This window comes from Plasmodium gonderi (genome assembly GCF_002157705.1).
Source record: "Plasmodium gonderi DNA, contig: Chr10, whole genome shotgun sequence".
NCBI classification, from domain to species: Eukaryota; Apicomplexa; class Aconoidasida; order Haemosporida; family Plasmodiidae; genus Plasmodium; species Plasmodium gonderi.
In genome coordinates, this window is record NW_021628935.1 from 673,571 (window position 1) to 691,521 (window position 17,951).

Genomic DNA, 17,951 nt, shown 5'->3' on the forward strand with positions numbered 1-17,951 from the left:
ATTTTTTCTTTCTTTGGACTGAAATAGAGGAAATCAAATTGTACATATTAAAAAAAGCAAGATTTTTTATGAAAGTGGCAAGGAGAAATTTATGCTTCTGCTGTGACTATTTTTCTTTTTTTTTTCATTTTATTCATATAGATATATTGTGTAAGCCAACAGCATATATGTGTCACCTAATGTAACTACGCAGGTATATGATTTTTTTTTTTTTTTTTTTTTCTTTCTTCCCACTTTTATATTCATATAAAAAGATAGTCAAAAGGCATAACAGGAAATCTTATAAAAAATATAGCATATTCACAATTTTTAAAAAATTGTACAAAAAAAAAAATAAAATAAAATACGGACAAAAGGAACAACGAGAACATTTTCGATAACTATGCAAAGTGTATTTTTTTATTATTTTCAAAAAATGAAAACCTCTATAAACTGGTAAAATCCTCCGTTTCAATTATAAAACAAATATTCACCTTAATCGCAGATTATATCGATACTTTGCGCTTGGATTTTTTCTGGAAAAGTGGTATACACATTTTGTAGCTACAATTTTCCGGAGGCAGCATTTAAATATGCACACGTTTTTTATGAAGATATGTATACATATATATACACTCATTTGGTGTTAAATAACCTACGTTTCACGGCTTTAGAAGAACAAATTAGGTTAACGTTTGCACATTCGTATTCTTTACAAGCAAATGGTGCAATAAAAAATTTTACACTCCCTACGATTACGTACAAAAGCTCACTTTTTTATTTGTATGTGTTCAGTATATTCTACTTGATGAGAGAATACCCTTTTCATTACACTGATTATGATTATTCAGCTGAACTGCATCATTTTTATAAAAAAATGGATTATACAGCTTTACAACCCACTCACCGTATTTTTTCCTTCCTTTTTATGCGCTAAAATTTTAGCAAGGTGTTGTTTCTAATTTCGTTTTTTTGTTTTCTCATTCCCTACAAAATTGTTCCTCTGATAATTTAGTGTTTTATAAACATTTTGAGAATTTTTTTTATACAATTTCACCTGAACAGTTCAGAAAAAAATCTTAGTATTTTTGCATTAGTAGCAAAAATTGGTGACTGGGAAAAAAAAAAAAAAAAAAAAAAACATTTGCAGTGAAATTATGAAAAAATTACAAGCATATTCTCCCTCAAGTAAGGTGTTTAGTTTGAGCTGCTCTTGCGTTTTCTTTGGAATGACATATTCATGTGGGGCTTTTGATGTACATCTGTACTCAATAAAAGTAAAATAATCGAGAAAAATATAAGTAAAATAAAAAGGCTTGAATATTGCAAATATAATGATATAACAATACAGTATAAATTGCAAATAAACGCATGCACACACGAACAAAAAAATTCAGCGATGCATAGCACGTGCTTGTTTGAATTATTTATCCGCATACGCATCTACTTATTTTCCGCGTTACACGCTTCGCGTTTTAACCAAGTGAATTATTGCGAGGACATGAATATTAATATGGTTCGTGTGTGATTGCCTTATTCGTTTATTTGTGTGTGTATATTATATATATGAACGAATGTTCACATATTTATATTCCTTTTTTTTTTTTTTTTTTTCCCCTTTATAAAGTTAGGTATCCATATGGAACTTCTAAAAATGAACTTTCCTTTTTTCCCCTTTTTTCCATTTTTTTTTTTTTTTTTTATATTGTTATGGCAGTATAATTAAACATATCGGTTTAAGTAGTGTATGCATAAATATACATATAGTCTGCGTTAATTTACACGTATATTTGCATATATATACACATATATATTTGTGTAATACACGTAAGCATAAAAAAATTTTTTAAAAAATTTCCCTTTTCCATGAAAATTTTTTCTAGTATGCATGTATATAATCCTCACATTTAAGTTTCATGACAGAGCAAGAAAAAAAAAAAAAAAAAAAAAAAACTTAAAATGTGATTGTGTTAACTTCTTTCTTTTCTTCATTTTGATCACGTATTTTTTTTTTTTTTTTTTTTTTTTTTTTTTTTTTTTTTTATTTTTTTTTTTTTTTTTTTTTTTTTTTTTTTTCTTCTAGCATTTCCAATTTTATTACATTTTTAGTTACACAAGTTTGTTAAACATTCATAGTAGTTATTCATTTATATATATATATACATATATATACACATTTTCCTATCACTGTTCGACAAAACGCACAAATGTGTCATGTGTACGTGCATATAAATAAGAATAAATATGCATACATATGTATATACATACCTGGTGGTATAAAGTAAATATCCATGCGAGTACATATATGCATAATACACGAGTTAATAAAATATACATAAGAAAAAACGAAAGACAAAGAAAACAAAGAAAGAAAGTAAAAAATAAAAAAAAAGAAAAAGAAAAAAAAAAAAAAAAAAGAAAAAAAAATGAAATAAAAGAATGTGAAATAAAATAAAAACATATGAAAGAAAATAAAAGAAAATGAAAGAAAATTTTCAAGACACTAAGGTTTACGAAGAAATTTATTAAATTCATCAGATATATTTATATATTTTTTTTTTTTTATTTTCCACATTTCTGTGTTTATTTATTTATTTTTATTTTTTTTTTTTTTATTACCTTTTTGGTTTTTTTCCTGTTTATCCTTCTTTTCTATTATTTCATATTTTGTTTTTTTCTCCTACGTGCATAAAGCATTTTTAAGGACTTTTTTTTTTTTTTTTCTTTTTTTAGTTCAAAAACCTTGAACAGATTTTTGTTCAGCAGTGGTAGATGCTAAACTGAATACTTCAAATTTCTTAGCACATACATGTAGCATGCAAAAGCGTGAACATCGATATGTACATAAATATAAACTTACATTTATGTGTATAAAAACGTTTATATTTTTTCATTTGTTCACACATGCATTTTGTATAATCATGTGAATAGTGATGAAAAAATATGGAAATGAATATACATAAGAAGAGTGATTTGTTTCATGCGAAATGAAAACATAGAGATACAGAAGAGATGTAAAAATTTTGCTAAAAAAACAAAAGCAGTTATGGATTATGTGATCCTTTCCGTGGACATATATGTAATATTTGTAGTAGGCATAATATATAATGCTGAAAACGTACATATGTGTATGTATATGATCATAGGTTTATACATGTGTGTGTTCATTCATTTATACACTTATGTATACATTTTTTTTTTCTTTTTTTTTTTTTTTTTTATTTCCCTTTTGCAAATAAGTGGTGTTATGTGGAAAATATTAAAAAAAAATTTGGAATTATATTTTTCATTTGTTTTTACATCGATGATTTTGCATTTTACACACATTAAGAAATACCTTTATTGAATCGTCCTTTTCTTTTTCACCTCATTATATACTTGACGTATACAAAAATTCTAGCTTTTTTTTTTTTTTTTTTTTTTTTTTTGTTTGTGTGCAAAAAATTTTACATAATATTTTGATTTGTAATGTTTTTTTTTTTTTTTTTTTTTTTTTTTTTTTTTTTTTTTTTTTTTTTTTTTTTTTTTTTATTTCCCTTTTGCAAATAAGTGGTGTTATGTGGAAAATATTAAAAAAAAATTTGGAATTATATTTTTCATTTGTTTTTACATCGATGATTTTGCATTTTACACACATTAAGAAATACCTTTATTGAATCGTCCTTTTCTTTTTCACCTCATTATATACTTGACGTATACAAAAATTCTAGCTTTTTTTTTTTTTTTTTTTTTTTTTGTGTGTGTGTGCAAAAATATGTACATAATAATGTGAATGTGTAAGGTTTTTTTTTTTTTTTTTTTTTTTTTTTTTTTTTTTTTTTTTTTTTTTAAAAATTTTTTTTTAATAATTTGAATTTTTAATGTTTTTTTTTTTTTTTTTTTTTTTTTTATACTTTATTCTTTTATTCTTTTGCTATTATATTATCCTATCACATTAAACCATCGTACTATCCTACCATACTTTTTTATTACACGTCTCTACTATTTTATTTATTTATTATTAATATTATTTTTTTTTTTTTTATTTTATTTTTTTTTTTGTTTACAAAATTATCAATGATTCCAAAATTTTTTAAATTCTTTTATCTGCTTGTATAAAAACATTTACACAATTTTTAGGTGAACCTAAAAACCAGTAGAGGAATTAAGATGTACATTCACAATTTTTGTATTTTCATATGCTTATTCTGCGTGTAATATAGGCGTAAGTATAATTATATGTACACACGCGTATGGACATATCCCTTATTGCACTATTCAATTTTTTTTTTTTTATATATATATATATATATTCAAAATTATTTTAGTTGCAAAGGCACGTATGTGAAGATATGTTAATATATACATATGTGTATGTGCATATGCGCATTTTGTGAACTAGTTTATCGTGTTACACTCACGCACACGACAGTCATATATGCATGTGCATTATATTTGACGTTGCATATAAACAGTTACATTATAGTAGAACAAATTCATATTAAAAACATTACATTGAATAGCTCATAATATATATATATATATATATAATGAACATACACGGATGATAATTCACAGCTCACGCCCCCCATGTAATATGTGCCTACAAATACAAGAGTTTGATCACATAGTGATATGTATATCTCATACAATATAAATAAATTGAAATGTGTCAAATGTGCAAGTTTTTTTTCATTTTTATAAAATTTCATTCTTTTTTTTTTTTTTTTAATTTATATAACATACAATTAGAAGGAAATACTGAACGCACGACCAATAGATGTGTTATTCCGTCTGATTATGGATTACCAGGGGGGGGGTGATGGTATGTATATGCATTGCATACGTATGTATACGTATATGCATGTACACTTGGAGCACATAGATAAACAGAAATAAATCCTACACATGCATCCGTTATTTGCTGTATCATTGAAATAATACACAGCACTTGTTTATAAAATAGAATGCGTACCTTAGCCTCGTCAATTTTTTCATCAAAAACGATGGAATTTTACCTGACCAAGTGTTCATGTCAGGTAGTAAGAATATATCTTGTGTTAATTAAAACTATTGCATAGGATATCGAACATAAAATATATATATATATATATATATATATATATACATATGTACTAGTAAATAATCTCTTAGTGTGCAAATATAAATGTTGCGTTATATTTGCATATATTTATACACCTAAGTGTAACGGTTGCTCCCAAGGAATTTACATATGCGTGTATAAATTAGTATTTATATATGCTAGTGTACAAACATCAACTCACTCATATTTGCCTTTTTTTGTGTGTGTGTGTGTATGATTATGTGTATGTTTTAAAAAAAGAAAAAGAAGAGGAATTAGATTTTTTCTGATTTGTTCACGAAATAGTTGATGATCTTTAATTAAAGATTGTCTTAAAGTTGTATGAAAATATATAATTCCTTTCCCCATTACTTTTTTTTTTTTTTTTTTTTGTATACTCATTTAAATTTTAAAATGATTACTTTTTTTTTTTTTTTTTTCCCCCTTTTACGTAACATTTTTTGTTTTTTTCCTTTTTTTTTTAAAATTTTTTTTTTTTTATTTTTTTTAATTAAATTTTTTTTTCAAAATTTTTTTTAAATTTTTTTTTTTTTTTTTTTTTTTATTATTTTTTTATTTTTTTTTTATCTTTTTTTTTTTTTTTTTTTTTTTTTGTATACTCATTTAAATTGTAAAATGATTACTTTTTTTTTTTTTTTTTCCCCCCTTTTACGTACATTATTGGTATATTCCCTTGTGTTTAATAAATGTTTTTTTTCTCCATTTGCTAACTGAAATTATGCTACCAACATTTCAGTAAAATACGATTTAGTGCATGTGTTTTAGTAATTATTTAATTTTCGTTCATTCTTTATCTTTTTCTTCTTCTTTTTTCTCAATTTATTTTCCATTCCTTTTCTCATATATTAATATTTTTTTTCCATTTTTAAGTAACATCATATATGCATCTTATGTGGAATTTTTCGTAGAAATAGTTCTCACGTCCTTTTCAGCATATCCCATTTTGCCCATATTGGGATGTTAAATTTTCGTTATTTGTTTGCATAAGTTTTTGTGTGTAATAATTTCTAAACCAGTTCTCTTAGTATAGATAAACTTAAGCATGTGTACAAAAAAAAAAAAAAAAAAAAAAAGAAAAGAAAAAAAATAGCAAGTGAACAAAGGCGATGCATTGTACATAAAGATATTCTGTTATTAAAAAATAATTTCATCGTTATTATGTTTGTACGTGAATATGTATGCATATACATCTAAGTGCGAGTATGTATGTATATTTATATATTTTTCTCTTTTATCTATATTTGCATTCCAAAGTAAGCCTGCACTGTGAATTAATTAACTTCTCCTTATATTCGATTTATTTATACATTCTCAGTTGTATATGTGCACACACATTTTACAACTGCACCTTTAAGACACAGCCCTAGCTAGACACATGTTAGTATACATTTTTCGTGTACACAGTCATGTGCATATGTCATATATACATAGAAATAGATAATGTAATTAAAATTATTTTGTGTTTTACCAATTGGATATAGGAAAAAAAGGAATATCCTCTAATAGCAATTCTTTTTGCAAATTTGTTACATTTGCATATGCGTATGTACATGCGTACATGTTGTATACATTTTTTTTTTTTTTTTTTTGCGCTTACTTTTTTATACTTTCATCCGGTATATTCATTTTTGTATTTCCCTTTTTCCATTCGTTTTTCGATACTTTTTTTTTTTAATTCGTATACATAATAACGTATCTGGGAGAATAATCCTTGGGGCCTCATTTTACCTGTGGATGCTCGCACAGCAACTAGAGTCAAAATTTTTTTTTTAATGAATATTTTTTTTTTGCCTAATTTTTTTTTTCGAATTATTATGGTTATATAATAATTAGTATTATTTTTATCATTATTATTTTGGTTATTATTATTTTTGTTATTATTACTTTATTATTATTACTATTTTTGTTACTATTATTATTGTTGCTATTTTTTTTTTTTTTTTATTTTGTACAATTTTTTTTCGATTTATTATTGTTCCATGTTGGTAATGCAATAATAGAATTTTTTTTTTTTTTTTTTTTTTTTTTTGCACCTACACATTTTTTTCCTCATTTTTCCAATTTTTTGCTTCAATTTTTAGTTCCCTTTTTTTGCCAATTTTTTTTTCCTTTTTTTTTGGTTTAACCCGTTATTTTATTATTTTATTTTTTTTTTTTTTTTCGTTAAACGAGTGAAAGAAATGGGAAAAAATAAAGAAGCAGAAACAATTACAGATTTGGAATGTAACTTACAAATAAATGTAAATGATGTAAATGCGGATAATTGTGAAAGTGATGAGAAGGACGATATAGCAGAGATTGCAGAAGGGGATGTAAATTATGAGACTGGATCAAATGAGGAAAATAGCGATATGAACATTTTAGCTAGTTCAAATAAAATTTTTTTTATTATTGATTTTTTTTTTTTTATTTTTTTTTTTTTATAATATTTTATTTTTTTTTTTTTTTTTTTTTTTTTTTTTTTTTTTTTTTTTTTTATATTTCTTTTTTTTTTTTTCTTTTTTTTTTTTTATTTTTATTTTTTCTTTTTTTTTTTTTTTTTTTATTTTTTACAATTTTTTTTTGATTTTTTATTTTTTCATTTTTGTAATGCAATAAAAAAATTTTTTTTTTTTTTTTTTTTTTTTTTTTCCATACATTTTTTTTTTTTTTTTTTTTTTTTTTTGTTTCAATTTTTTTTTTACTTTTTTTTTCAATTTTTTTTTTTTTTTTTTTTTTTTTTTTTTTTTTTTTTTTTTTTTTTTTTTTTTTTTTTTTTTTTTTTTTTTTTTTTTTTTTTTTTTTTTTTTTTTTTTTTTTTTTTTTTTTTTTTTTTTTTTATTTTTTTTTTTTTTTTTTTTTTTTTTTTTTTTTGTTTATTTAATATTTATTTTTTTTTTTTTTTTTTTTTTTTTTTTTGCACCTACACATTTTATTCCTCATTTTTCCAATTTTGTGCTTCAATTTTTAGTTCCCTTTTTATGCCAATTTTTTATTCCTATTTTTTTGGTTTAACCCGTTATTTTATTATTTTATTTTTTTTTTTTTTTTCGTTAAACGAGTGAAAGAAATGGGAAAAAATAAAGAAGCAGAAACAATTACAGATTTGGAATGTAACTTACAAATAAATGTAAATGATGTAAATGCGGATAATTGTGAAAGTGATGAGAAGGACGATATAGCAGAGATTGCAGAAGGGGATGTAAATTATGAGACTGGATCAAATGAGGAAAATAGCGATATGAACATTTTAGCTAGTTCAAATAAAATTTCTTTTACGAATGAAAATTTATCGATAAATAACGCGTCAAATACATGTGGAATAAAAATTGGAATTAACAAAAAGGATTATGATTTTTATATTAGTCAACTGAATGATAAGAACGCAAATGTATTAAGTAAAAATAAATATAAACATATGAAAAGAGAAAATAGTACTATTAAAAATATAAAATGTGATGAGGATTATTGTGAAATGAACAATGTAGATGCAAATAGTATTGAAATGGAATATTACGATGATGCAGACTTCAATAATAATAAAGCACTTAAAACGATTACTAGTAGAATGGATAGCAATCTAACGAGCACTGAAGGTATGCTTGCCAGAAGTAATGATAATAACATGGTGTACGTGAACGAAGAAGATAAGAAATGTTTAGTGAACAAGCTGGATAAGAAATGTTCACTGAACGAAGAAGATAAGAAATGTTCACTGAACGAAGAAGATAAGACATGTTCAGTAAACGAAGAAGTGGAACTAAGTAGCCATAGAAATTTCAATCCAAATTTTGAGTTTGATGATATTATAAACCCATCAGATAAAACCATCTATGTTGAAAATTTAGATCATCATGCTATATTTCAGAAAAATGGAGAAGATAATACTTACCACCTCAGTGACGCTTATGAACTATCTTCTACATTAAACTGTTGTGAAATTGTGAATCCAACTAAAAATAATAACTACATTGGAAGCAGTAGTAATCGAACAAACGATACAGAATATGAAAAAACTATCGAAATGAATAATCCTAGTGGAAGTATCAGCGCTATGAGCTCTGTCATCCCAAATGCCACAGTACCGTTTAATCAAAACATAACTGACTACGAAACAAATAAATTAGTGGAAAGTGTAAATCCTGATTTTGAAAAGTTGATATACTGGAATAATCCAGAACGGGTTAATAATACATATAGTCTTTTAGATAACACACAACTAACCAATAAATTAAGCACCTTTTGTAATAAAATTACGAATAGAGAAGAATTAATAACAGGTGGAGGTGACACATTCTCTTCTCCAAATGGAATATCACACGGACAAAATGGTGAAACTGAAAGCGAATTCAAATCAGATGAGAATTCTGACGTTGGTTTGTTATCTAATACGCATCTGTATGAAGAAAAAGGAAAATACAAAAATAATATATCAGGTGTAAAATTACCAAGAGATGGTAATGCATGTGTGAGTGAAAATTCATATGTTGATAAAACCGAAGGAGAAGAAACATTTAGAGAAGTTTGTGACATAACAAATCAGGTAAAGGAAAAAACTATGAGAAAGAGGAAAAGAGAAATAGAGGAAAAGGTGTTAAGTGATTCAAAAAATAAAAAATTTATTTATGAGAAAAAAGAAAATCTATGTTACGACATAAATAATGATTATTACCATCCATATGGAGAGAAGCACAATGACGTCACGAATGAGTGTGTAGACAGCTGCGACCAGAATAAGAAGGATTGTAATGCTAGCAACACCAATAGAAGCACCGATAGCTACACCAGTAGTAGCAACATCAGTAGTAGCAACACCGGTAGTAGCAACACCAGTAGTAGCAACACCGGTAGTAGCAGTAGCAGAAGCAGCAGTAGCAAAACCGTTTATCCAAATGGAGAATTATTATCATCGCCACCATCCTGTGCGGCGAATAATAGCGAAGTTTGTGAAATGAAGGAAGAAAAAAAACAGTGTGTTACAAATCTGAACGAGCAGCATGAAAAAGATGATGACGTGTATAATACTACTCTCATAACACCGAATAAAAAGGTGAAAAAGCGAGTAGGAAGGAAAAGCAAAAGTGATTCAAACAAATATGGAGAATCGGACAGGTATATGAAAGGAAGAAGAGAAGGAAGCTATTTGAATTCCATTCATGAATTTGATATTGATAGTGGTACATACGAAAATGAAATTGATGATGAATCCAATCTTGAGAAAAAGAAATATATGGATAATGGAGAAAATGTAAATATGAACAATCAAGAGTTAACAAATAATAATAGAATATCCAAGGAAAATATTAATGTAACCTATGCAAGGAGACCCTTAAGAAATGCTGCTAAAAAATGTATTACATTATGGTCAGAAGAATTAAAAAAGAAAAGTGAAAAACACAGTGTTGCAACTGAGAGGACGAAGAATTTGAATGATCAAAGAAAGGAAGAGAAAATCTTGAAAAAAAAAGAAAAGGAGAAAGTAATAAAAAATGTGTCTAAAGCGAGCATCCGTCATGGATGGGCCATGGCATTGGGGGATCGTAAAGTGTGCGATAAGAATGAATTGAAAGGTGATTTGAGGGTTCTCGAGGAGGAGAGGGAAGAAGACAGAGTAGAAGAAATGGGAGAAGTGGACGATGTGAAAGATGTGAAAGAAGCAAAGGAAGCGGAAGGAGCGAAAGAGGCGAAGGAAGCGAAAGAGGTGAAGGAAGCGAAAGAGGCGAAGGAAGCGAAAGAGGCGAAGGAAGCGAAAGAGGCGAAAGGAGAACCTCACAAAAGAGCAAGGGGACGACCAGTTCAACATAAAATTAGCAGTAACGATTCCAAGAGCCGAGAAAGGATCGAAAGAAGCGAAATGTGCAAAGGTGGTGAACCCGAATTGAACCAGCAATATAATGATGCACATGAGGAAAGAACTAAAGGAGGAAGAAAGAAAAACGATTTTCTTTTTTTAGAAAAGGAAATTAATAATATTCCAATTTTATTTAATGATTCAATGGATGAGAGAGAAATGTTTAAGTATCTTGATTTGTTAAGGCATTTGCCAAGTAAAAAAGGAGGAGCACAATATAAATTACACAAAGCTATATTAACAGAAGAAATGGTTAGAAGAGCCAAGAAATTCCCATTAGTTCAAGGGGTATATTTTGATAGATATCAACAAAGATGGAGTGTTAATTGGAATGAAGATGGAAAAAGAGTTGCAAAATATTTTCCAATTAAACTTTTTGGTTTTGATTATGCACGAAGATTGGCCATTTATTGCAAAAATTATCAGAAAATTCCTGAGGAAGCATTATTATTTGAACAAGCGTACAGAGCCAATCAGCAGAACAGCAAACATAGAAATGGAAATATGGAAAATGGTAGTGAAAGTGCCGGCACAAGTATCAATGGAAAGTTAAAAAAAGGATCCAAGAAAACTTACATAAGGAAGAATAATCGAAAACAAGAGGATTCAAGTGACAACAAATATACTAGTACCATTTATGAAAAAGGAAGAAAAAATATGAACAATATTCAAAATTCTGATATGAACAACATGAAGAATGAAGATCAGAGGAATAATAATGAAAGCACGCATCTTATCTCAGAACATGGATTACCATATAGTAACCATTTTGTGAATAATAATTATTCTTGCACTTATAGTTGTGACGAAAAGAAAGACAAAAATTGTAGCAATAACAGTATGCATAAAACTATTGATAATTCTATCGATCAGATAAGTTACAAGGAAAATGAGAAGAATGGTTATCCAAATGGACGACAAGCACTCCTGCACCCCTTCCCATTTAACCATCTACAGATTTCTGAAAGTGTATGCGAAAAAAATGTGTGCGAAAAAAATGTATGCGAAAAAAATGTGTGCGAAAAAAATGTAAGCGAGAAAAATGTAAGCGAGAAATATGCTAATAAATTAAAAAAGCTATGGGGAAATTTAGAAAACATGAATGCAATTGATGCATCAAATGCAAAATCGTTAAACAAACAGTATGTGCAAGGATATCTTTTTGAAGGGGATTCCTTATTGTGTGATCTCAAGGATGGTAATAATGAAATTTTAAATAATACTCCTTTTGGAAATGCCATTAATACCTTAATTCAAGAGAAAAATAACAATAGCACTGTTACCTCGAAGGAAGAGCATATTAAAAATGCAGGCATCGATTTTGGAGGAGTAGAATTCACAAATTTCGATGGTATGAAGCTGATGCAACAGAGGATGCAGATGCTAGAGCATGAAAGGGAAAGAAAAGCAAATTCAAACACTTCCATGATGTTTGGAAGCACCGGTCTTGGTTTTCCGTTTACAAATTCAAGCAATTTAATGGGACGATTCGGTGCTGACGACTCGCAGCAGTATGGAGAGATGAAGCATAGTATGAGTAGCTTCCCCAGTATAAATGATGTAAATAATGGTAATGAGTTTCTCTCTTCGAACCGCTTGAATGGCCTTAACTATGGTACTCGAGAGGGAGAGAAGTTTAGAGAATCTGGAAACAGCAGTGGTACGACCCACGGTAGCAATGGCATCAGCATCAACAATAGTGCCATCAACAATAGCAACAGAGAAGAAGAATTATGTAACACACTGTTGAATGATTTATCTGAAGAAAATGATGAAAAATCAAAAAAGAGGAAAAAAAAAAGGAAATCAAAAAATAATAATTTAGTGTGCACCTCAACAGGAACGTCTTCTTTGAAATCCTCTGCTTCGCACATTTCGTCAACTTCATCATGTTATAAGAATATGGAAAATTTGCTATCATCTAATGGGACCTACTGTGATATGAGAGACTCCATAAAATGTAGAAGGGCAGATGATAATACACTTGCAATATATAATGATGAAGGGAATAGCTATCACCCAATAATTCATGACTCTAAGAACGTGGATGTGTCTCATATGGAAGGGATTCATGAAGATCACTTCAGTAAGATAAACATAATGATGAATAAATCAGAAGGGAATATCGACAGGTACTATTTGCATAGGTGCAATGATCCAAGGAAGGAAGAGAAAAACGAGGAGGTAGCACACGGAGCAGAAGAAGACACAGCGTATGACGTGGCAGAGGACGCAGCAGAAGAAGAGGGAGAAACAAAACAAAAAGGCGAAAGAGAGTACAAAGAGGAAATAAGAAGCCTGTTTGAGAATGTCACAAATGGAAAAATAATCAACCACAACATTATGAAATACCCAATGAAAAAAAATATTTTGGGATTAACAATAAAAAAACAGGTTTCTAAGGAAGAGGAGAAGGACGTGGATGTAAGTGGAGATTCAAACCATGCTAATGATGATGATGAGCCAAATGAATGTGAAGACAAAGGTGAATATAAAATATACGCACATAAGATATTCAAAAAAAAGATAGAAAATTTTGAGAGTGTTGAATTAGGAAAAAAAGGAAAAAGTACCGATAAGGACTACACCAAATTGGAAGACATGCTAAACATAAATAAATATAGCGAGATTGTGAACAACTTAGAAAATTATAACATGATTAGAAAAATGAGGGAAATGAAAATAAAAGATGAGATTAGTGGAAACCATAGAGGAGACAGAAGTAGGATAATTGCAAAGAAAGAAGGCACAGACTCAGGAATTATAAATAACGAAAACATGAACAACGAGATGGTAAATGGAGAAAAAGGTAGCATGGAGATAGAGGGCATTAAAAAACAAAATGAAGAAAATAATGCAGATGATATTGATGAAAGGATAGTAGGAGTGCATTATGACAGAAAACAGTACAGATGGAAAGCGACGTGGTATACATCACATGGAAGGAGATGTGCAAAATATTATCCCATAAAACAGTATGGATATTTAGAAGCGAAAAAAATGGCCATAGAATGTAGAAGAGCATATAATTCCTACAAGAAATTAAAAAAGAATCCAGAAACTACATTTGATAGTAATGATGTAAATTTTGAGAGTACAATATTCCCGAAGGAGTACTATATAACCCTTTTTGAAAATGACGAAAAGAAAGATAGCTATTTCTGGAATCATAAAAAAAGTAAGAAAAGTAATAAAAAAATACCATCGTTAGATAATAATGAAAAACAGAGAAGACATTATAATGAAGCTTTGAAAAAAATTACCAATATTAAATATAAAGAATTCACTAATTTAAATGAATATATGCTTTTACGTGGAAAAAATGAAAACGCTGCATTCGCAAATCCGTCTATCAATTTGATGGAAGATCCTGAGGAGGAACAAGAGGAGGATGAGGAGTTCAGAGAGGGTGGGGAGACACATCAGCAGGAGAAGCAGAGGGAGCAGGAGAAGCAGCGGGAGCAGGAGAAGCAGAGGGAGCAGGAGAAGCAGCGGGAGCAGGAGAAGCAACATCGTCAGAATTGTGCAAACATGTTTACAGCACCAACGCAAGAATATTCTGGTGCACAATCAACAGCAGGAATGGCAGGAAATTTCCTGTCAACCGGTACCACTACTCCTGCAGAAGGTACTCCAACTATTGATGCTTTTGATCACACTATACCATCAGCTATTACTGGATCAATGGTAGACACTGTTGGAACCATCAATATAAAGAGTGTTGCAAATATTGGATCAAGCGTATATAATAAACAGAAAATGGAATGGAGCTCAATGCCAGATGTATATGACCAAGAGGAAACTTGTCAAAACGTGTGTTGCAATACAGTGATAGGTGGTGAAGAATACAACATAACAAACGATACTTGTGCATCACAAAATGTTTCATCCCTTCTTTCGTTATATTACCTATCAGAAAATATTCTCAAGTTCCAAAAAGGAACAATTAAATGCATATTGCAAGATTTACGAGACAATTGCTTATCCAATTTGGCATACAATCTTAAAAATATAACTTTCCAGGAATATTACATGGCTATTCATTATTTAAATAGGTATGTAGAGGATTCCAACTGCTATGATGATATATTTTTTTTGCTTAAAATTTTAGCCAAGAATTTGGAAATAAGAAAAATACCTAGCTTGTATAATGAAGAAGAGCAGAAAGAGTTATTGAACTCTTTGACTATAATTACGAAGCAGATGAAAAATGGTTACTCCTATTTTTCTCCAGGTGCTGTGAAGAACCCCAGTGAAGGGGAGGCAGCAGTAGCAGCAGCGGCATCTACACAAGGAGCTGATCTATTTTCATCTGTCATATTCCAGTAGACGAAGCTCTTCTTTATTTCCTACGTTGAGCTGAGCCATCGATAATGTTTATTTTATTATATTATTTATTATTATTTATTTACTTTTTTTTTTTTTTTTTTTTTATGTGTTTTTTGTAGCGCATTTTTTTGGTTTTTTTTTTTTTTTTTTTTTTTTTTTTTCAATTTCATGCAAAATTTTGGTGCCCTTTTTTTTTTTTTTTTTTTTTTTTTGTGCAAAATATTATCACTAAATGTAACACTACAAGGTTGTCCAATATGTATGTTGCATACGTGTTTTTTCATACTTTTTTACATGTTCTTGTATATTTATGTATATTTTTAATGTACATAGATGTAGAAGCACATATCTAGTAACACATATGTACATGTATAGATACATGTGTGTATGTTTGGAGGGGGCGAAGGGGGAGTGAGGATGGACAAAGCTTAGTCACGATTTCCCATCTCACAAACGTTTTAACCACATTCTGTTCAATTCAAACATTTTTTCTTCTTTTTTTTAAATTTTATCATTTCGAAAAAAAAAAAAAAAAAAAAAAAAATTCAAACGTTTCAACTCATTTTTTTGTATTTTACATGTGCACACAATTTTCTCCTCCCCTACTCTATCTCGATCGATTATTTCCTTTTTTTTTTTATTTTATTTTTGGGCGTTTTCGTAATTAGTTATTCATTGCTTAACTAGCACGAATGTATATCAATGTGTTTCCATGTGTGTGTGGTGTGTGTTTGTGTGCATGCTTATAAAAGCAGGTGATGAACGGTAACTTTCCTCCACTTGAACTTCCAAACGTGAGACCATATTTCTCCTATCTTTCATATATACACACACATGTACAAGGACAGACAAATGGGTAAGTTGGAAATGTCATATATGGAAGTGCATTTGCCATTTGGAATCGACCACTCCTTATCTGTCGTTCCTTATCTGTCGTTTCTTATCTGTCGTTCCTTATCTGTCGTTCCTTATCTGTCGTTCCTTATCTGTCGCTTCTTATCTGCCATTCTGTGTCAACCATTTTTTATCGCCTACCCATACATTTACCTTTAACGAAAAAAAAAAAAAAAGATTAAACTGAATTGGAGTGGAATTATATAACACCTGAAGAGTGTGGTGATCAACTGTAAAAAGGTGTAGACTTGAGAAAACATGCATAGCTTCCGAAATAAACGTGAAGTTAAGGGAGATGTTCATTCAAAATACAAGCAGAAGTAGGAACACTTTTTGACAACTGTCTGAAGGGGAACGTCAGACACATTTAAAGAAATTTCTTAACTCGACAGGGTTGCCTTTTTTTTTTTTTTTTTTTTTTTTCTCTTTTTTGGTAAGGATTATAATGTCAAGAGGATATATATTGGACAAAATCACTTGTGCATACAGCTTACCTGTGTGTAAAAAGTGGTAAAAAAAAAAAATAAAATAAAATAAAATAAATAGCTTAAACGAGACATGACAAAACGAGACAAAACATGACGACACAAACTATACATTGTAAGCATGCAAGGCGCGTTGGGTTTTGGCCGTTCTTTAAAAATGAGCATGGAATAGGGGTATGGAGTGAAAAATAAAACAAAGAAATCTGATAAAGTAGCATGAATATCCGACTATATACATGTACTCATTTATACAAGATAATGTGTCAAAACAAAATGAAGTAATACAGGTGGGTCATTCCTCTTTGTCTTTCTTTGGGTATGTTCTCTTTTTTTTTTTTTTTTTTTTTTTTTTTTACGTGTAGAGTATATGGTTTAAGGTAACGAAAACAGGTAGCCGCGAAAGAGAACCTGATTCAGCAAAATTTATAAAATAATGAAAAGAGTGCGCTTAAAAAAAAAAAAAAAAAAACAGAATAAATTGAAAAGTGAAGGGTCGAAATGGGATAAATTGAAAAGTGAAGGGTCGAAATGGGATAAATTGAAAAGTGAAGGGTCGAAATGGGACAAATTGAAAAGTGAAAAGTTGAAATGAGATAAATTGAAAATTGATAAACTGTAACGATACTAAATGTACAGAGGTAAATCGAAATGGAATAATAATACACTAAAGTATGAGAGGTTGTGTGCTGAACTCAGTTAAGAACCATAGCTGTAATATTTGCATGCAACGTTTAATTAAAGAGGATACCAACAGACACATGCAAACGGGGGGTGCGAAAAATATATACATATACATATACATATACATATACATATATATATATATATATAACTTGAGGAAAGGAGGGAGGGATATATACGGAAGATAAGAAAAATCCCCAAGTGAAAATGTGAATAAAAAGAAAATGTAATATCCTCGCTTTGGGCTAGCATAAAACTTTTTTTTTTTTTTTTTTTTTTTTTTTTTTTTTTTTCTTTGGGCATATCTTGGCTATTCAGCATTCCTCTTACACTTTTGCAGTTGACTGCTTGGGATGCTGTTCATAAAGGAGGAGGATAAAATTTTTCTAAAAATATTCTTTACATTTGTGGAAGAAGAAGCTGCGCTGAGTTATGCGATGTATAATATGTAATGTGTTTATATACTCTTCTTTTTCACTTTGACGTAATTGCCTGCATTTCGTTTCTTTTATGAGTAATTCTCTGCTTCTCCACTTCTCTACTTCTCCACTTCTCTACTTCTCCACTTCTCTACTTCTCCACTTCTCTACTTCTCCACTTCTCTACTTCTCCACTTCTCTACTTCTCCACTTCTCTACTTCTCCACTTCTCTACTTCTCCACTTCTCTAC

At 28.9% G+C, this 17,951-nt stretch overlaps 1 protein-coding gene across 1 annotated transcript; it reads left to right on the forward strand.

Moving 5' to 3' along the window:
• Window positions 1-8,282: 8,282 nt before the first annotated feature.
• PGO_101470 (transcription factor with AP2 domain(s)) lies at window positions 8,283-15,221 on the forward strand (the record flags this gene model as incomplete). Its single annotated transcript, XM_028688178.1, has 1 exon — window positions 8,283-15,221. One exon carries the CDS (start codon window positions 8,283-8,285, stop codon window positions 15,219-15,221), a length of 6,939 nt encoding a protein of 2,312 aa, XP_028543979.1.
• Window positions 15,222-17,951: the final 2,730 nt, after the last annotated feature.